The sequence below is a fragment of the Ammospiza nelsoni genome, chromosome 6 (genome assembly GCF_027579445.1).
Source record: "Ammospiza nelsoni isolate bAmmNel1 chromosome 6, bAmmNel1.pri, whole genome shotgun sequence".
Lineage (NCBI taxonomy): Eukaryota > Metazoa > Chordata > Aves > Passeriformes > Passerellidae > Ammospiza > Ammospiza nelsoni.
The window spans coordinates 27319005-27340293 of NC_080638.1; the positions used below are offsets into that span (position 1 = coordinate 27319005).

Below are 21289 nucleotides of genomic sequence, written 5' to 3' on the forward strand. Positions count from 1 at the left end.
CGAGGGGGTTGATTCTGCTCCTCTGCTCATCCCTGGTGAGACTGTATCAGAAGTGGTGTGTTCATTTCTTGGTTCCTCAGTAAAAGGAGATGTGGAGCTTCTGGAGCAACCAGTGGAGTGCAATAAGGATGAATGGTCAGCTGGAGGATAGGCTGAGGGAGTGGGCCTGTTTGGCCTCGAGAACAGATGAGTGTGGACTTCTTCAATGTCTATCAGTATCTGAAGGAAGGTGTCAGAGGATGGAGCCAGGCTAAGCAAGAGGACAAGAGGCAATGGGCAGAAATGGATGCACAGATGTTCCACTTGATCATGAGGAAAAACTCTCTTGTGCGGGTGACCATGCACTGGATCAGGTGCCCAGAGAGGTTGTGGAGCCTCCCTCACAAGAGATACTCAAGAATCATCCGGATGGGATCCTGTGTCAAGTGCTGTTTGAGCAGGGAGCTTGGACCAGTTGACCCATTGCAGTCCCTTCCAACCTCCCCCGTTCTGTGATTCTGCGATTTGCAAAACAAAGCAAGACCGCAGGACCGCGAGCCACTATCAACTTGGGAAAGAAAGGACAACGCAGTGACTTCAGCCGGCCGCTCTCTCGCTGCGCACAGGAGCTTCCCACACGCCTGCGCGCGGGATCCGGGGGCGGCTGCCGGGCTGTGAGGGGCGGGCGGCGGCGGGCGGGGCCGGGCCGGGCCGGGCCGGGCTGGGCGGAGGCGGCGGGCGGGGCTGCGGCAGTCGGTGCGCGCTCGCCGTCCGCCTCAGAGCAGGGGGCGGCCGCGGTCGGGCCTGTGCCGGGGCGGCTGTGGCACCGCCGTCGCCGCTCTTCGGCTGCGTAACTCTTCCCCCGGCCCCTCCCTTCCCTTCTCCTCGGGCCCAGCGGCGGCGATGGGGTCCCGGGCGTCCACTCTGCTGCGGGACGAGGAGATCGAGGAGATCAAGAAGGAGACGGGCTGTGAGTGCGGGGGCCTGAGTGCGGCGGGGCGGGGCAGGGCGGGCAGTACGCGGGCTCGGCGGCCGGAGCGGGGCCGCTCGCAGTCCCTGGGGCCGGGCAGGCCCTGCCCGGCGCGGCCGCGGCGTTCGCGTCGGGGCAGTGCCCGGTCCCAGGCAGCGCAGCCCCCGGGGCCGGCATGTGTGGCAGGCCCGCGGAAACCTGGGAAGCGCCTCTCGGTTCCCCCCCGCCGCTGCCGGTAGCAGCAGCGAGATCCCAGCGGGATAGAAGGGAAACGGTGCTCTTGGTGTGTGCAGTATTGTATTCGGTCAGAGCTAACTCCTTGGGTTTTGAAGAGTTGTCTGTATCGATGCCTGGTGCTGGAGTGTCTCTCAGTTTTTAACCCAGAGAAACTGTCGTTGAATAGTAATTTTTTTTCCCCAAGTGTTATTTGTTTTATGGGCTAATGCAAAAGTTGCCGTAAGGGTATTCAGAATGAATGCTGAGTGGCATTTAAATCCTAAAGGAAGTAATGTAACTCACGAGAGATAAGTATTATTAACTAAAAAGAAGTGAAATTCCTGTACTAGTCAGCAACTGGGAGAGCATTATATAAGCTGGACTCTAATATTTAGATACTTTACCCTACAGTATTTGATCGAGTTGTACTGCACAAACATAAAGTACCTTAGAGAAGGTGAAACTCCAGTGTTGTTAATTTGCCTGGTAGAATGATTGCCTGAGAGTTCCAGCAAATGACAATAAATTATTTAGTTCCACTAAATGATAATAAATGCAAGATGCCTTCCTAACTATCTGGGGAGCAGAGGTCATAACATCATAGGTATTGCTTTGCTGTTTGTTCCCCAGGAAACTTCTCGGGTTAACATGCTGTGCCCAGCTTTTCCAATTTTTCTTCTGAATGTACATTCTGATCTGTTCTTGCTACTTGAAAATGCTTTCTTCAGTTTTCTTTCCAATATAAATGGTATGATATATTCTTCTTAAGTGTCAGTTTATTTGTGTCAGGAAAATGCATGTCTACAGGAGAGGAGTAGAAGATTAAGAGAGCACTGGAGCTAGTGTAGTGGCAGGCTGAGTGAGTTAACATAGTTTCCATGATCCTTTTTCCATCTGTCATGAAAACCTTGTACAGGAAAGCTGTGATAAACAAGTAGAAATGTCAAAGTCTGCTTATCCAGCAATAACTTTCTGTGGCTTTTTTCTTTTTAATCACAAAGATCATGGAGTAAAGGTAGCCTCCTCTCATTTATAAAGATGCTTCAAAATCCAAACCCCACATATGGAATATTTTTCCAGAAGGTTTTACATTTTTCCTCATGCTGCTACTTGATTTATTGTCTGTGGTGTTTTATTCCTTAAAGTTTACTTACGTGATAGTTAAATAAATACCATTTAGATGGCTATATAGGCCTTGTAAGCAATAAATCCACTTGACTCTTGCTAGCCTCTAAATGCTCTTCTTGTATCATCAGAGGGTGATCAAAGTTATGACTGGTGGGTTTCAGCTTTGTGAACTGATGTCCATTCATTTCCCCATGTTTTTATCTAGTAAGTTTTATAATTAATGCCACTTTGCTAACCAGCCATTGCTAATCTCTGACTCATGCTTGCCTGTAAGTCATCAAAGTGTGTCTCATGATGTTATCAATCATTTTCTTCTTCTCCCCAGTCTGTAACTGCAGTTTAGGAATGTGATTTTTCTCTGCTTTTTATACTTCTCTAGGTAGATGGAAAATTCCACCAAGATGTTAGCACTGTTTTACACTTCATATAGGTGAAAATATTCATACAAGGTAGGGAAAAAACCCAAAGAAACACTAGTTAACTGGGTCAAAGTTCGCAGGCAGAATGCTCAGGTGGTGTTACTGAATAGACTGCTGTGGTCTGTTGGAAACTTGATGCTGCTGGTACTTTAGCTACTGAAGAGTTTGAGAAAGGGACTTTGTAGACATGAAAAAGTCTGGCAGCATTACAAGTCCATCTTGAACTGGTGGTCTGATAAGTGCTCCCAAAGATTTCTTTTTGGACTCTTTACTGTGAAATGTGTTTCCTGCAGTTCATCTGGGGTAGGTGTGTAGTACTGAGTAGAACACTTAACCAATTTGATTGAGTTCAACTCTGGAATTATATAACTTCTGCTCAATTTCATGTAGCACAAAGCTGAATAGCTAATGATACTGACATGAGTGAGAAACTGTATGTTAATGTTCAGCAGAACAGATAAAGAACATGTCTTTTAGGGCACTAGAGGCATAGTCTTTCAAAAGCTAAGCAATGACACAATCTCTTGAATGAAATTTACTTGGGTTAAAATTCTTCTCTTTTTTGTGGTAGTGAAGAGCAGTTTGTAGGGTAAGTTCAGAGACATGTGCAAAGGTAATGCATGAGGTTCTCAGCAGCAGGTGTGAAGCCTGAAGTTGACAGTCCTAAATCTCACCTGGTGTTGTCTGGAAAGTGTTTGCTTTGCATATAAACATTTTGAGATTTGAGCAGGAAAACACCTTGAAGTCATCCTAATTGCTTTGATATTTCAGTAACAACTATAAAAAAAAACAGATGAGAGACCCAAGATGTTGCTTGTCTGCATTCTGTTGCAAGCTTTTGGAAAGCTGTTGGAATGTAACAGTATTCAAACTATTTGGTTCACACCCTTTGTTTCCATGCTTTGAAGCACTCTGCCTAAGGATTAATAATAAATTAATGCTCATACCTGAATTTGGGAGGAAAAAATGTTAGATAATAGATTTTTCTGATTAATATTTATATATTTTCCAAATATATATATATATATATATTTATATGAGTTTATGCTATTGTTGTAGACAAGAATATGTAATTACTAAAAACTTTACAGTGATTTAACATAAGTAAAATAGAGAGAGCAAATCCTAATTTAGAGGTCTTGAATCTAAATTTTTAGGATGATCTTAGTGGTGTAGCAGTATAAAATGGTGTTTCAGCTAATTTTAAACTTTAACCGTAGATTTTCAGTCATAACTTTAGAAGCAGTCATAAATTGCAGATCTTAACTCTACTAGTTATTTATGAGAATCTTTACTTTGCTTACAAATGCACTGAAAAATGTCCAGTGACACAGCTTTTGTGAGGGATGAGAGCCAAAAGGAAATTACGACAGAATACAGTGGTGAACCTGAATCATCCTCCTTTTGCACAGAGCTGTGACATGCTTTTTGTCTGGTGTGACGTTAATGAAAATATCACTTCTCCTGTCAACAGCTACAGACTATTTCTCACATACTAGCTGTTCCAGCGATGTTCCAAAAATGGAGATGCTGACATCAGTTTGGGAATGATAGCTGAGTAGAATTCTCATCACCTTCTTTGTTTTCAGGGAGGAGTGGGAGTATGGGACTTCTAATAGATCTAACTCCAGCCTTCTTTTTTTTCCACCATCAGTTGTTGGTGTGGTATCTAAAACATTAAATCAGAAATGCGGAAGGTTGAAGTCTTTAGAGTACTGGTACTTGTTTTCTCTGTATGTGTTGCTTAACTTGGAAGTGAGCAAGCTGCCCAGTCTTATCGTAGAGAAGTTGCCTGAGGTGAAACTGAGCAAATTGCCCAATCCTATGCAGAGAATGCAAGTCGCTGAGGAGACAAGAAGGCTGGGAGGGGGGGGATGTGTTTGAAAACCCAGTTGCTGGCAGGTCACGCTAAAGGACAGAAGTGTTGAACCAAAAACAAATAGCCTAGAGAAAGAAAGAACAAACCTGAAAAGAAACCTGCTTCACTTGTCACAGATCAAACAACTACTGTGCAACTTCTTCCCAAATAAGTTTGAGCAAGTAAGAGAAGGATTGTGGATGTCCTGGTGAAGGCTTTTTAAACTATTTAATCTGAGAATTACAGTAAATCCTAGTTTAACATTGTAGACAATCACACCTTTACTGAATACACATTAACATTCAATTCAGTCTTATTTCATGTATTTATTAAATTTATCAGAAGAGACTGAAAAGCCAAGATCTCCTGTAGGGCCTTGTGGTTTAATCTCAGCTGATAACTAAGTACCACACAGATGCTTCCTTACTCCCTGTCAGGGCCGGGGTAGAAGCTCGGGGAGAGGGGAGGTAAAACCCATGCGTTGAGATAAAAAGTTTAATAATTGAAATAAAGTAAAATATAATAATAATTTTTAAAGTGTCAATAATAACAATGAAAATACTAATTGTAATGAATGAGAAATAAAATCAGAGAAAGACGAATGAAGCACAGTACAAGTACTGTACACAGTAGAGTACTGCTCACCTCCTGTTGACAATGCCCAGCCTGTCCCCAGACTGCAGTTGGCCCCTCCTGGCCAATTCCCTCAGGAACTGTATACACCAGACATGATGTTCTGTGGTGCAGAAGATCCCTCTGGCCAGTTCAGATCAGTTGTTCTGGCTGTGCTCCCTCTCAGCTTTTTGTTTACCTCCTCACTGGCAGAGCCTGGGAAGCTGAGAAGCCCTTGGCTTAGGGTAAGCTCTACCTAGCAACAGCCAAAACAGCAGTGTGTTGTCATCGTTACTCTCCTATGAAATCCAGAAACCACAGCACTGTACCAGTTACTAAGAAGAAAATGAACTTTGTCCCAGCTGAAACCAGGACAAGTGTTCTTTCAGTGTTAAAGGAATTGCTATTCTATAGAGATTTATCCCACTCACATCACAGACTAAAGATCTAGTTGTCTAATATCTTGGGTTGTCTAGTACCTTGGCAATGTTGACACAGTTATGCTGAGTTTAATATTGCCTTTGTAATTTATGTTTCAAAGTGCAGATTTAAAGTCTGCAATAACTTTCTGCTTGCTTTGTAGCTCAACTCCTTCTCAAATTTCTTTAGAAATAGGCTTTTTAATTTTTAATTCCATGTCCCAGAACCTGGAAATTAATTTTCTGGGCAATTGGCTCCCAGGTTGGGTGCAAAGGGTTTCAGTGAATGGGGTAGCATCAGGCTGGTGACCAGTCACTAGTAGGGTTCTGCAGGGCTCCATTTCAGGGCTGGTGTGTTCTCCTCAACATCTTTGATGTTAATGAGATGTTCTCCTTAACGTCTTTGTGAACAGCTAGGATGCAGGACTGGAAGGCATACTAAGTAAGTTTGCCAGTGTCACTAAGTTGGGAGGAGCTGTTGACTCCCTCGAAGGCAGAGAGATCTTAACAGAGGGCTGGGCACCAAAGTATTGCTGGTTGAATGCACGATCTAAATAATACTATTAAATTTAATGATAAATCTATCTTTGGCTCCAAGTTCTGGAACAAAACCTTCCTCATCTCTGCTCTCTGGTGAGCAGTCATAGGACCAGAAGGAAAAGCATGAAGCTGTGACAGGGAAGGTTTAGGCTGGATATTAGGACAAAGTTCTTCACCCAGAGAGTGAATGGGTACTGGAACAGGCTCCCCAGGGAAGGGGTCACAGCACCAGCCTGACAGAGTTCCTTAAATGTTTGAACAATGTTCTCAGGCACATGAGGATGGTGCTGTGCAGGGTCAGGAGCTGGACTCCTATGATCCTTCTGGGTCCTTTCCAAGTCAGGTTATTCTCTTATTCTGTGAACCACAAAATGTTCAGATTTCAGCAGTCCTGTAAAGGAAGAAAAGTAAAGTAAAAATTAAAGCCTTTCTGACCACTTGCCAGATGCAGAGAAACTGAGTTCACTTTCTGTCTTTAGGTGGAAAACAGACAATGGGAGTAGAGATAAGCAAAAGTGAAGGAAAGATTCTATAGCAGGGGGCTTTAGTGTCATGAGTGATATAGATGTTATCAGTGTAGGCTGTGTTCAGATTATTTCTAGCTGTAAAGGAATTAAAGGAAATAAAGTGGAACTGTGAACCAAATATTTTTTCTTTTTAATTGACATTTACTGAATCAGATAACCAAAAATTGTTAAAGATAAAAAATAGAAATGGATAGAAGATGGAGCTAGATTTTTGAAGAATGAGCTAATTTGTGGATTCTTGAATATTAAGCTGTGATTTATAGCTCATAAAGTCCCTAAATGCTCCTTGCCATGTGCTTTCAATGTAACTGGTTCTACGTGAACTCTCTTTTGAATACAGCTTCTGGCAACAGCTCAGTTCAGTGTAATGAGGTCTTCTCCTATGAGGAATCATTAACATGCTAATTTGTCATCTTCATTCTTTTTTTCTCCAGTCTCCCACAGTCAAATCACCCGCCTGTACAGTCGCTTCACCAGCCTGGACAAAGGAGAAAATGGCACTCTTAGGTGGGTAATTGGGCTGTACTTGCATTGGCACATCTCTACTGGTGGCTTGCTGTTGCAGGATGTCTGCCTGTTTTTCTCATTAGCAAATGACTGAGGCTGTTGTAACAAGTTTTTTCATACCTACTGTCTACATGAAAAGTTTAATTGTTGAGCTGAGGTGCTCTAAGTAACAACTGTCTTTACTGTTGTGTTGAAGGTTTGTAGTAGTTAATAGAGAGTTCAGATTTGCTATTCAGAGTCTTATAAAAATGTTCAGAATTGTGAAACCACACTTCTAGATTGTTATTTCTTGCCTTTCTTTATATGTTGCTTCTACTATTTAATACAGGAATGGTTCTGTTGTGTCATCTTTATCCTGGCTTTCATAAGAAAAAAGGTCTATACTTACTTGTCTCTGATATCCAGTGTCTTAAAACACTACTTGGATCTGCAATCCATTTAATATATTTAATTTTGTACCTCTTGTTGAACACCCATATCTATTAGTATGCTTAAAAATAAAAAAGAGCTGGAACCAAGTCATTGTGACTAAACATTCTATTATTTAAAGTGGAAGTGCAGAATATTCTAAGATCTTTAATGTTTGTTTCCTATCTGCAATTCGAAAGCTACAGAAGTAAACTGGTTTCTAACAGCTTAGTCATTAATTAAATAAAGATGAGTCTTTAACTTTATCTGCAAAATATTTTTCATTTTGATGGACCAAGTCTGCTAGAAAATAGTATTTCCAACCAAAAGGTAAACTCTGGTGAGATGATGGCCTGTTAAAATATACCTCTGCCTGCTGTCATTCTGTAGCCTTTCCTGCTCTCATGGATTTTGTTTCCCATTCACCTTGTAGCCACAGTGGCACAGGAAAGATGGAGAAGAATGCAGGAGAGAGTCGGAAGGAGAAAGGCACATCGTTGTAGCATAACATGAGATCTGGCTCTTACAGAGTTAATTTCTTTCATAGCAGCTCTATCCCAGTCAAATTCAGTGATTCAGGCATCACCTGAGGTTTTGTTTGTGATCTTGTAAAATATGACTGCAGGATGCACTATAAACCCAGAAAAGCTATAGGCCTGCCTTTAAACCAACCTAACTGTAATGCTGGAATCACCTCTTAAAAGGTCAAAGTGGCAAGTTGTAAGATATGTGATCTTTGGCAGCACTTTGGGCTTACTGCAGGTTCCTTTCCTGAAGGAAATGCGCAGTTCCTTCTGGTGCCACGAATTGCTGACTTCTCAGCATTCACGTACGTGGATGTGGAATTGTATGGTAAACAGGACTACAGAGTGATTGTTTTGGGTTGAAAATACTCTCCTTCCCTTTTTGCCTTTTGTAGGTTTTGAGGCTGATTGACTCCAGTGCTTTGGACTGTGGCTGTACTGTAAATTTCTAGACTTGCATAGCTGAAGGGACTAAATGGACTGTGCACATAAAAAATTGGCTTGGCATGGGATATGCAGGAACTTCGAAAAGCCCACTCTGACCCTTAAACCAATACATTATGTAAATAGTAGCATTGGCAATTCTGATGTAGAGATCAACTGATGAGATTGTGGATAAGGTTAATACTCCTTATGTTTAAAATTATTTGGAAAAGAACATTAACTGCCTTTTCAAACTTTATATGTGAATTGAATATTCATTGATGAATAAAGGTGATGGCTACTGAATTAGTCTAGCCCAATTTGAACCTAGGACATGCTCTTCCTCATCTATTGCATGTTCTCCTCCAGCACTAAATTCACTTACTCAATCTGTAAGGTTTGTGTAAATGTCAAAGTGATTGTACTCAGTTTATGTAAGAGGAGTAATTGATTAAATATGCTATGAATGTCTGTTGCACAATGCTTAGTTTCACAGTATTATGCATCAGGAGGAGGCAGACTTCCATTGTTGACAATCATGTAGTACTTAGGAGAGGAAGTGGAGATTGTTTGGAAAATCCTAGCAACCGTGCGTATTATGATCCCTTGACTTGCAGTCTTGCCCCCTAAGCACAGCCCACTCTCAAACGTGTCTGACTTAAGAGTGGCATTCAATTTTTTAAACTTGTTCCGGTACCCTCAAAATGCAGTTTTGTAAGTTTAAGTAATGGAAAACTACTTCCTGAAAAATAGATTGAGGAGAGAGCAAGAACTACAGCTTGGAAGGTCATAGATGTTGGTTTCTGAGATACAGATCAAAGAGAACTCGATGCTTTAAGACAAGTAAGAAGTTTTCACTTGCTTACTACCACCAAACAGTTTAGAGGGTATGTCTTCTGTTTGTTTCCTGTGAGCAAGATTTATTGTTTCCGTAAGGATGACTTGCACCTTTGACTTACAAATCAAACGTGATAAAATCACTCATGTGACCATGATTAGGAAAAGAAATGTCAGTCAGTTCTTTATGGCATGAAATAAATCTTTAAATGTGTACCACACTTCTGAAGAAGGGCAAAGTAAAGAGCACTTTGTACAGAAAATCTGGTAGATGATGATTAATCCTGGTAGTTCTGGAACTATAATCAAAAGCAGAAATCTTTCATAGCCAGATATTTTTATCCAGTGTACCTATGTGCAATTTCAAGGTACTTTGTTTTTAAAGAGTTACAAAAATGAAATATTAGAGATGGTTATTGATAAAGACAAAGCTTGGTCTTCAAAAAGTTTTTGGTTTTTGCTTCTTTTTTTCCCCTCTCACATATCTATTCTCTAAGTGACTACAGCCATTTTTACCTGTAAAGATAAAAATATCAGGTTTACCTTCACCTTTCTTTAAAAGTGTAGAAAAATTTTGTAATTTTCCTTAGCTTCACTTTTTCTAAACAAAATGAATTTTTCTAAACAAAACCATGTTGAAAAAGACAAGACAAAACTGTTCTTGAAAATTCTTTTGTCACCTTTGATTTAAATGTTGTGACATGCTGAGTTGTCAAAACAAAAGATTGATACCCTTGGTTGTCCATAGCTACATCTAAATTGTGAAAGCTGGAATATACTTGTTCTGTTTACATCCTAACTATAGCTCAGGAGGAAAAGACTGCACGTTTCCTTACTTACATGCTGATTTCCAAATGGGGAAATAGTATAGCATGAACAGGGCAAGGATGTGATTGCTTAGTGAGTGTCCCTGTTGGGCTGGTACTGCAGTGTACACCACACAAGAATACCTTTGTTCCAAAGCTTATCAACTAGTAAGTAGCTCTAGACAGACATACATAGAGCAGTAAAAGGAGGTTCTTATGTACACTGCAATCTTTGCCTGTAACTTTTGTATGGAACCTCCCACTTAACAGTAGTTTCTGGGGCACTGAGGAAAAGACAGGTTAAGCACTTGAGAAGGGGTTTTTACTGTACAGTAATTGGTATAGCCTGGTAAGCATAGAAGAAGGCAGGATCTGAAAGCTGGCAGCTACAGAGAATAGACACACTGAGCTGTTTATACATGTGTTGTGTTTATGAAGGCTGTTCACACATGTCTTCTGGAGAACTTCAGAAAGCCTCTGATCCTGAGAGAAGGGTAACATGAGCCAGCCAGGCCATCTGTCAGTCTTTGTCAGCTGACTGAACCATCTGGGTCTGGAAAGATGTCAGGCTTGGTCTTATTAGTTAAAAGAGATACTTCAAGATTGCAAAACATAAAAGCTAGCTCTGTGAATGTGGAATTCTTTACTTTTGCTCAAGAAAATGCAAAGCATTTTTAGCTTTATCTAAAATAGAAAAGACAGGAAGGATATGGGTTTGGATTGGAAAAGACAGGGTACAGGAATAGTCTATGCTTGTATCTTCAACCACACTTTATGCATGCTGCCTTTTTTCTTCCCTTCCTTATTGCTCATCTAATTATCACCATTTGACATACTCCTTGGCCTTAGGTTTATGAACCAATTAGTGCTGTGATAGTTAGGCAACATTTGCGTAGAGCATGCGTAAGGATGGAGTTAGATGAGATGGATGACACAATCCTGCAGGGTGGGGATATTTGTATTCTTTCCCCATAGCATCTCCAGGCTTCCAGCACCTCATTGTCAGCTGTGGTGCTCTTAGGCTTTTTTGAAGTTTTTCAACTGCCTCAAGTTGTGAATTCAACAGAAAGCTAATTGGAGAGGGGGAAGGTAGGGAGTTTTTTATAGGGGATACGTTAGACCATCAAAAGGTTAGATGAATGCAAAGCTGATGTTAGCAAAGGGAATGGAGCAATGGAACCTCTTCAGCAGCGAGCTCTTAAATATTTTTGACTAACTTGCATAATACGCCTTACTGCTTTTAGTTATTTCCCTTCTTCAAGTCATTTCTTGTTACCTATATAGTCTGGGCATCTTTCCTTTCCTCTGCCACTTCTGATGCTCATATATATGGGAGTTTTTTCCTTTCCATTATTTTACTTTCCCTCAGCTCTAGATACCCCTCCTCATCCCTGTCACCCTGAACAAATAGAACAGCGTTTTGCTAACATCTAGAAGTAACAGAAGAATGAACAACCAGAAACAGAAGGAAAAAAAGGGTCTTGTAGGCTTTTTGCAGTCTTTAGGATCATGCAGAACTACCTTTACAGTAGGGATCTGCTCTGTGCCTTGGAGGGAATACTCATGCTTAGGAACACTTGTCCTGCTTAGACTCTAGAAATTCTTAGCTGCAAATGACATCTAATTGTGAATACACTGGCATATGTATTAAATGGTTGGCCTGCATAATGTCCACATGCAATTTAAGGTGGCTTTGCCTGTTGCATTTAAGCAAAGATTTCATAAGAGCCAGGTTCATGTAAAGATACCTTAGAAGAGTCTTGTTGCCCATGAACACACAAGTAGTAGAGGGTATTAAATTTCATGTAAGTGCCAGCTTCAGCCAGGTGAAGTTGGTCCCTAATGAATGCAGGAGAGCTTAGCTTTATAAAGTGGAGAATAACTTGCCTCACATTCATTTGCTTTTATGGTTGTTGCAGCTATTTCAGTTATAACACTCACTCAGTAATGTGCTCTTAATAAGCAAAAGTGCTCTGCTGCAACCCTGATAATGACAGGACAAATAGATTTGAAACCAGGGAATTATTTGTGGTTAATTTTTAATCTCCTGTTAGAAAACAGAATCGCTGGAGGCTGAACACTAAAATGTCATTATATGCAAGTAAAAATTTCTGAAGGATTAAGATTTTGGTCTACATGGGAGAGAAAGCAGCTGCTGCTTTTAGGTTATAAAGTTAGCATTGACATTGAAGTTCTGCTGTTAAAATCCTGTTATTAGGACATAGGCTTTCCACATCACTGCATCTCCTGCTTAAATCACTAATGCATACTTTGCCCTTCAGCAATAGCTTAAAATGTTGCAGTCCTGAAGGGTCCGGTAACAAGTTGATCATGTTAAACAGATGTTAACTTTGCCTATTAAAAATAACACAGGACCTGGTCAGAGAAGTTTGCTGGGATAACTTAAAAATATGGTCAGGTCACTCTGTTAGAAGGTCAGACAGTTTAACCAGATGCACTGTAATTAGGATTCTTAACAGTGCTGTGGTGGTGACTGGGTACAAAAAGTGCTTTAGAATACATTTAAAACTAGAACATCTTGCTTCACTGCCTTTCCCAAGCTAGACTGGTGATAAAGTCAGCCAGTTTCTTTTTTACCCTTTAATATCACAGCAATATAAAAGGCTTTTATATTTAAATAATCTCAAAATTTGTTTGTGTTTACTTTACTTAGCCAAGTTTTTGGTTTAATGATGTCATGAGTCAGACCTTGCCAGTTTAGTTAGTGAACATAGTTTTGAGAAGTAGCAAATATTCAGTAATCAAGTTTGAGACTTTGACCCCAATTTCAAAACCAGCAAGACTGCATTTGACTCGAAGGGAACTGCCAGTATTTCTGGAGATTGGGCCGGAAACGTCAAGTTACAGATCCAGACAGAACAGGGTGGGAATTTCTTACAGTTTAACCCCCTTGCTGTTTGCAATTTAGAATCTAGATGATTAGGAAGTGCATCTTGAACTAACTGATGAGTTGCTGTGTTCTGTTGTAAGGAAAAACAAACCAAGCAAACCTGCTCACTAAGATACATTTGGTGTGTTTGCCTTGGTCACACCAAGATTACCCACTCTGCTGTCACTGACAGTCTGTCAGGTTGAAAGAAAAGAGAAAATCCTAGTGCAATTCTAATAGGAGAATGAAGCCTATGTTCATGTCATACTGTTCTAAAATGTGTATGCAGTGCAGCTCAGGATGTCTTTCAGATCAGGAGAATAATAGTGTAAGCATAGCTGTGTTTATATTGTGCTGTGTACAAATAATCATGACCAGAAAATAGAATGGCTGGCAAGAGCAGTGAGTACTTGCCTGTACTGGTGAAATTATATCTGGTGTACAGGTACCTGCAAAAGTGTAACATTGCCATTTTAAAATAGGAATACTGCTTGCTTGAAGCAAAAATAATCTGAAATTTGGTATTTATAATAAAATACAGATTTATTGCATAAACAAACAAAAAATATGTATTAGAACATGGTAATGACCTACAGTATTCTTAGAGAAGTGTGGTATTCTTCCAGAATCTGAAATAAGGCAGTCTAGAAAAGTCATGACAACTCATATGATTAAGTACCAAAATAATTATTTTAAAACTCCAATGAATATTTTCATTGAGCCAGAATTTCTTTCAAAACAACTTCAGAAGCTTTCCTTTTCTTATATTGCAAACTAGTTGGCGTCATTACAGTAAAGTTTCTATAGGTTTGGCATTGTCTTTCGTTTTATTTTGCCATTAGTCATAAAGAAAACATGATTTAAAAAGTTGCATTTTCAAAATCACCAAATGTCTTGCTGCAGAAATAGGATTCCACTGATGTTTTACTGTAAATTGTTTTTAAGCAACTTCTCTGACTTCAGCTTTATGCTGACTGTTTGTGTTCTTGCTTTCCTTAGCCGTGAAGATTTCCAGAGGATTCCAGAGCTAGCCATCAATCCACTCGGAGACAGAATTATCAATGCCTTCTTTCCAGAAGGGTGAGTTTCAACAAACTGAATTTATGAGCAGGCACAAAATTTGTGGTTTGTCAGAAGTTTTCATAGAAGTGAAATGCTGATAGTTAAAGCACAGAATTTGGATTGACTAATACCTGAATACTTCAAACTTGCCATGCAGTGTGTGTAGGTACATAATTTCCTCAGCATATTTTAATTCTCTTAATGAGAAATACTTTACGACTTTACAAGACTTTTTTGGGCTTTATTTATTGACAAGCTCAGGCTCCTGTCACAGTTTTCCACTCTTCTTCTTAAACTACTGAACACTTTATGAAGAAATTCCTGGCCGTGTATAGAATTTGGTTCTTAAAGAAACTTGTATCAACACTATTCTGTGCATTACAATCAACTAATTTGGTCTTACTGTATCTGATATAGTAAGTGTACCATTGTTATTACATTGTCTTTTTTGGTAGGTTGATTTTAGGTTTTTATTACATTTAAGACATAGATTGTGACACTTCTAACACAAATCCAAAGAGATGATCAAATTTTCAATATTGTCTCTCTTCATTATGCCTCTCTGGATTGTCCTGTGGAATCTCTTGAACACAGTTGCTATTACTGATTGATGAAGGTTGGATTGTCTGATCAAGTCATAATAACAGCTAAAATGAGGCAGGGTTTACTGAACAGAAACAAGGCATCCTGGGAAGTACTTACATGGCTGGTTCCCACAGAAACTAGAGAACTCTGTCAGAGAGCACAGAGCAATGACAGCCCCACAGGCAGGGGCCAAGGGTGACAGCAAAGTTGGAAGGGCTGCTGTACTTGAAGAAGGGCACACACCTGAACACAAAAAGCAGAGCAGGCCCAGTGACTGCAGTCGTGTGGGCCAGTCTGACAGAGCTGAAACTGTATCAAGTCAATCCAGATCAGCAAGATAGCTCAGGTATGGTTAAGGGTGAGGGCTTCAGCTCAAATAGACTTTGCAGATCAGGGAAGGAGAGCCCTCAGTAAGATTTCTCACAGCTTCTGGTTTTTTACACGTCATACTTTGTAACAGCACAATCCCAGCGTGTAACAGCATAGGCAGCCAAACCCCAGGGAGGTGAGAATGAGAGTTCACATGGTCTTGGTGCTTCGGATATTAATAGTCTTCCTCACTGAAATGAAGAGCTTGTACAAGGTATGCCAAAAACTGACCTGCTGAATTCTTACACAGAGAGGACCAGGTGAATTTCCGTGGATTCATGAGGACACTAGCCCACTTCCGACCCATAGAAGATAATGAAAAGAGCAAAGACCAGAATGGACCAGAACCACTGAACAGCAGAAGTAACAAGCTCCACTGTAAGAAATATGAACCTTCCTATAGAATCAATTATTTTTTCATCTTCTTTTTCATTGGGTTGGGGTTTTTTTCCCCTTTAGGATTGGAGGAAGGGGGCTTGGGATTTCCTGCACAGTTATTTCCTGTGGAATGATCTCTTCTAATGCCTGATCTTTTGAAAAGCTTACTTGGAACCTTATCTGTTCAGAATGTCAACAATTGAGCCATTGTTTTATTAGAATTTGGTGGAATTAGTTGACTCTTGAGTAATATACATACTTTGCAAGATATTTCATAACAGAAGTGTGTTTCAAAATGATTTGTATCAAAATTATTTCATATTTAGAAGCCACATCCCATACATGAATGAGCGTTTATGCTTATTTCTCCAGTTCTTCCATATAATTCTGCTTTTTTTCCCCACCTTCAGCTGAGTACTTTCTAAAGTATTGGATATCTGCCTACAGTTTATGAGCAGAATGCTCTTTCTTGCTAATCAAAGTTGGCCACAGTCCTCAGAGCACTTAAAATTTGTCATATCTCATCCAGAATATAGTCAAAGAGAATGAATGATCGTATAAAAATGATTGGTTCTAAAATTAAAGGTCTGAATGTATCTTAGTGATAATTATTCTTCCATGACTTGAGGTTTTAGGAAATATCCTGCAAGCAGAGTGCTTGTGAACAAAAAAAAATTTCTATTATTGGCAGTAATGCTATTCCTGTGTGTGGTAACAATACTTTACGGAACTGAGGATGAGTTTTATGGTGAATTAAAATTCTAAGCTAAATATCTTAAAATAATTTACAAGTACTTAGTTTTGTTGTTTTTCTTTCAGATACATCTATTATTATGAATATAAATAACATCACTTGAATTTAACTGTTCCTTCTCTTTCTTTCTTTCTTCTCTGTAGTTGCCTTTCGATTATATGATCTAGATAAAGATGACAAAATTTCCAGGGATGAGCTTCTCCAGGTAAATAGCACAGGGCTGCTTTGAATGACTCAATCATGATGATCTCTGTCACTTCATACCCACTTAGAAGAGGGGAGTTGCAACGGTTTTCTCAAAAGAGCTGCTGGAGTAATGTGGTGGCTTTGCTTACCTCTGCCTTAAAGCTTTAAATATAGTATGGGACTTTATTCTTATTTGGTAGGCTAGGCAGATACTTTGCTAGTGACACCTAAACATTCAACAAATATACTAAGCTCCTTAAAAATCACCTTCTGTAACTTTTAAAGGTGCTTCTAAAAGGATTTTAAAAGGACAGTCACTGAGGTGGTTTAAGTTGTTTGCCTGATCCTCTGTGCATCCTCTGTACACAATAACACTTCTTGAAATTGCAGCAAAGGTAGTCAAAGTTCATCAGTTCTGCATACGTATGAAACTAGGCTTGTGCTAGGAGTAATTACACGCTACTAATCCTGGGAAGTACACATGGCAATTTGTGGTTCCTGATGTAAGAAAAAGGTTTGCTTTTGACTGGAACTGCCCTCTTCTATCCGCTCAGAAAATGCTTTACTGAATGTGGAGGGTAACGGCACTGGACCATGTACCTTCAAGATTCCTGTAGGCAAACATCTCAAACAGCAGATATTCAATCAAATGCTGGTATGTTTTCTGGGGGAAAAAGTAGAAGCATTGGACAAAATTACTCATTCCTAGTTCCAAAAATTTTCTCTTGCTTCTGCCTTTTCCTGCTGCCTAGTGAAAAAGCGGGATTCTTTGTCAGTGGTGGCTGCAAAAGATACCTGTACTTCCTGAAAGACTTAATGTACAAAGGACAACAGAAGTCTGGCTAGAAATTAATTCAGTGAAAATCTTGTGTGGTGTTATTTTGACAGTACACATAAAAAGGAAACACTAAGAATACTTCTGTTCCTATGTCAGTGATGGTTATTTTGTATGCTACAGGTATTACGGATGATGGTTGGTGTAAATATTTCTGATGAGCAGCTGGGCAGCATTGCTGACAGGACAATCCAGGAAGCTGATCAAGATGGAGATAGTGCCATCTCCTTTGCAGAATTTGTAAAGGTTTGTAAACTATGTTTTTAATGACTAAGTGAAGCTGCTCAGTAATGAGCAAGTCATTCAGACAAATGCAAATGGGAACAGAGAGGAAGTCATTGAAGTAGTTGTGCCTGCATTTGGGCAAAGCCTTCTGCTAGCTTTTTAATTCCTTTATTAGTCATGTTTTGGTTTTTTCAATACTGTCAGGGTACTAATAATTAGTCCACATGTTTCTTTATACTCTTAAATAAAGCTACAGCCCTGAATATACTGAAGAACTTTCTGTTTTGCAGCTTCTTTGTACACAAGTAACCTGACTACCACAGTTAGAACAGATTAATTCTTCTGCTGTAATAGCACTGATCAGCTTTCACGGGTATATTTCATCTGCTAGCAACACAACTAATACTGGTATTCAAGTTCCTAGCTCTGGTACTTTGAATTACATGTTGTGACAGTCTAAAATAGGTAATAATAGGGAGCCATTTTAGATAGTTAGTGGAGAAAGTTATCCTGTAGCAGAGCAATTTCAGCTATCTAATGGGATACTATTGACAAGAGGAACTAGACTTATCTTGGAGATGACAAAAAGGCAACAGAAACAAGTTGCAACATGGGAAATCATGGTTTGCTCTAAGGAAAATGTTTTACAAGGAGGATGGTCATAGCTTCTGAAAGATGTAGAAATTTCTTCCTTGGAGCTACTTAAAGCTTTTAACCAGGACAAAGCCCTGAGCAACCTGATTCAGTCGGCCCTGCTTTAAGTAGGAATTGAGGGATTGGACTGAAAGACTTCCAGAGGTCTCATCAAACATAAATTACTTTCATCTTGGAGCACTGAAGTCTGCTGCCTGAAATAGCCTGGAGCAGAGTAATGTCTTCATGCCTCAGTGTTAATAGCAATTTAGTGAATGAATTTGCCACCCCAGTTTTACAATGATCTACATTAGTGGTGCTCTGGTCTTGATTTTGCTCTTCAATGATTGCTCACATCCCTTTCTGTACTCCATTCTCCCTTGTGTTTCCTGGCTGGACATTACCACACAGTCTAGTTTTGGAAATCCAGGCCTTTCTGTGCTGTTGGCAGACTGAAACCACATGAGTTGCATTTTGATTTGCCTTCTTGTGGCTTTGATGGCTAAGTTCCTTCCCTTGGATGGACCTTAGCCCACAATGAGAAACAGCAGTCTCCATCTAGATGAAGGACTGGCATGCTGAGTTGAAGACATCCCACATTCCTGCCCATTCCCTCACTACTAGAATAAGAAACCTTGTAGGAGAGATGTACACTAACTTAAGTAGCTGTTTCTCAATTTTATTGCAGGTTTTGGAGAAGGTGGATGTAGAGCAGAAAATGAGCATTCGATTCCTTCACTGATGGATGGAGAACCTATTTCTTTCTACTCCAACTATGTAATGAATAGAACTTCATTTTCTCCTTAGCACCATACCCCAGAGCATTGCTACTGGTGCATATACAGTACATCTCCAACCCCTCCCTGATTTGTTCTACCAATGTGAACATTCCCTGTGCAACAGGAACGAAGGGAAATGGCTGCCATGCAACTTGGAAAAGGAGCTTTTTTTAATGCTGTCCATCCTGGGTTTTTTGCCCTTTCTCTTGTCTCCTTCTGCACTACTGTTTTAGTAAAAATGTCTCTCCTTAAACACTACTGTTTAATCTACAAACTGGTTCTTCTGAGCTCTGAATCTGAGAATAGAGAAACAGAAACATGCCACAGAAGTGCCCTCTGAAACATTTCAGAGACAAGCATCTACTCAAATACTAGGTGCATTGATAATGATTCTCTTTTGCCACATTACAGCTGCCTTTTTTTAAAAAGTATTTTTGCCCCTTTCCCATTTGTTCTTTACATGCAGACTTGTTTCTTCAGTGCTTCTAAGTCTGCCTTTTACTTGAGAACTTCTCAATTTCTATGGCTTCATTGTACAACTAACACAAATGCATGATGATAGCCAAGAGTACTTTAAAGTACTGTGAATAGATTTTGTTCTTTGTGGAATGAATTCACAGGGACAATAGTAGAATCTATGGTGGGGACACGTTGTGGTATTCTCAAAAGGAATAGGAAATCTGCACTATGTCACTTGAACTGTTCTAGTAGCAGAGGCAGAAACTTGTTTCTTTCCTTTGCATAGCTTGCAGGCTTGACAGCTGATGGACCATGAAGTGTCCTCTGCAGATTGTTTTCATCTAAGAACCCTCCCCTCATCAGGGTGGTTTTGCTTCTGAAAGTGTAAGTTTGTTTACCAGTGTACAAAATGCAAGAAAACCAGTCGTGCTAAAATCTGGATTTTCTATAACTGCCCCTGGTAACAGTGTCATGAAACACGAAATTGTGAAACTTGATTTTATAGGGTTTTTCCCCCAATTATAGTGGCCTGAATAACAAGTAATTATTTATATTTTCCAGTATGAAAGTCCTAGTCTGTTATATTTGTGTTGAGGGTGGTAGCTGTATTTAAGAAAGCTCTGGCATAAGAATACAATTTGGGAAAGATCATATTATCCCAAATATTTCAGAATGTATTTCTATACAAATCTCTTTGCAAGTGTAAGATGATTAATACTATTAATGTAATGTTGATAAATTAAAGAGATCGGAATCCTTGAAGGTTCAATAGTAACAATTTTCTGTGGCTAGATTGACAAATGATCTCGTGTAGTTCAGCTGGAGGATTCCACAATCTGGGAGATACTTCCAATAAAACCAAAAAAATCCTGGGAGCTTGTTTGTTGAAGAATCAGTGTTATAACTGCTTCTCTGTCATGTGTTAACGTTTCTATAAATACTTACCAGTCTCAAAACTACTGTTAAATGTGCATTTCCTTTTTTCTCAGTTCCTTCAATCATCACTTTCATTGAAAAATAACATGCAAGTCTTTGAAGGATTTTTGATTTGTTTTAAATAAAGGAATTCAAAAGTCAATATTGCACTTCATAGTTTTGCAGAGTGCAGCACAGTTCCAGAAAGAAATGTAAATTTAAAAGCTCTGTTCTGTATGAGAAAGAAACATTATACTTTTATAACTGCCTCATGTAAAATAGGAATGTAACAGTACTAATGAAAAGTAAAAATTGCTTGTAGCTTTGTGATTTGCTTAGAAGTAGGTGTTGCTGTCTTCTGACACTATAGTTGTAACCTACAGTTGTGCCTTATTGTCCCAGTGAGACTGGATATTGTATTTATCAATCCATAAATAAACCTTCTACTGTATAAACAAAAATCAAAACCAAACCATCCCCTAGCTCTTCCTGTAGGGCAACCAACTATCCTTTAATTACTGGAAAAGCTAAATACCAGTAAGAATGGTGCTAGCAGCTCTTACAGATCAGTTTCTTATAACTGAGCTTATTTTCAGAGTATTGAACATCCTTTATTCTGGTGGCAGAAACCAGTGCAAAACATGAGCTCCAGAAGAGGATACACAGACATTTCATGGCATTTGTTTCTACAAGCTCCCACCTCAGATGTCAGAGATTTTTGCTAATACGCTTGAAGGTGAACACAAACAGTCTAACACATGTACTGCAAAAAATCCCCATAACACAATTGAGCAAAGAATAACCAACCTTCCTACAGTAAAAGAAAGATTCTCAACTATCAGAATCTAACTTTGCCATTAGCAGAATAAATCACATGTAAATAACTATCTTACTCAATATTCTGAAAACTATATGTATATATATAACATATAGTTTAAAAGGTAAGAGGAGTTTTAGAGACCTGAGATCTTAAATTTAACTAAGCTATACAGATACAAGCAGATTTCCACTAAAGTATTTTTAGCATACTTGGTTGCTTATAAAAG

The 21289-nt window shown here is 39.5% G+C and overlaps 1 protein-coding gene across 1 annotated transcript; it reads left to right on the forward strand.

The window, feature by feature from the left end:
- Positions 1-715: 715 nt before the first annotated feature.
- CHP1 (calcineurin like EF-hand protein 1) lies at positions 716-20406 on the forward strand. The gene is made up of 7 exons (XM_059473626.1): positions 716-949; positions 7103-7175; positions 14063-14143; positions 15330-15457; positions 16355-16416; positions 17356-17478; positions 18779-20406. The coding sequence occupies exons 1-7, from the start codon at positions 883-885 to the stop codon at positions 18830-18832; spliced, it is 588 nt and encodes a 195-aa protein (XP_059329609.1). The 5' UTR covers positions 716-882; the 3' UTR covers positions 18833-20406.
- Positions 20407-21289: the final 883 nt, after the last annotated feature.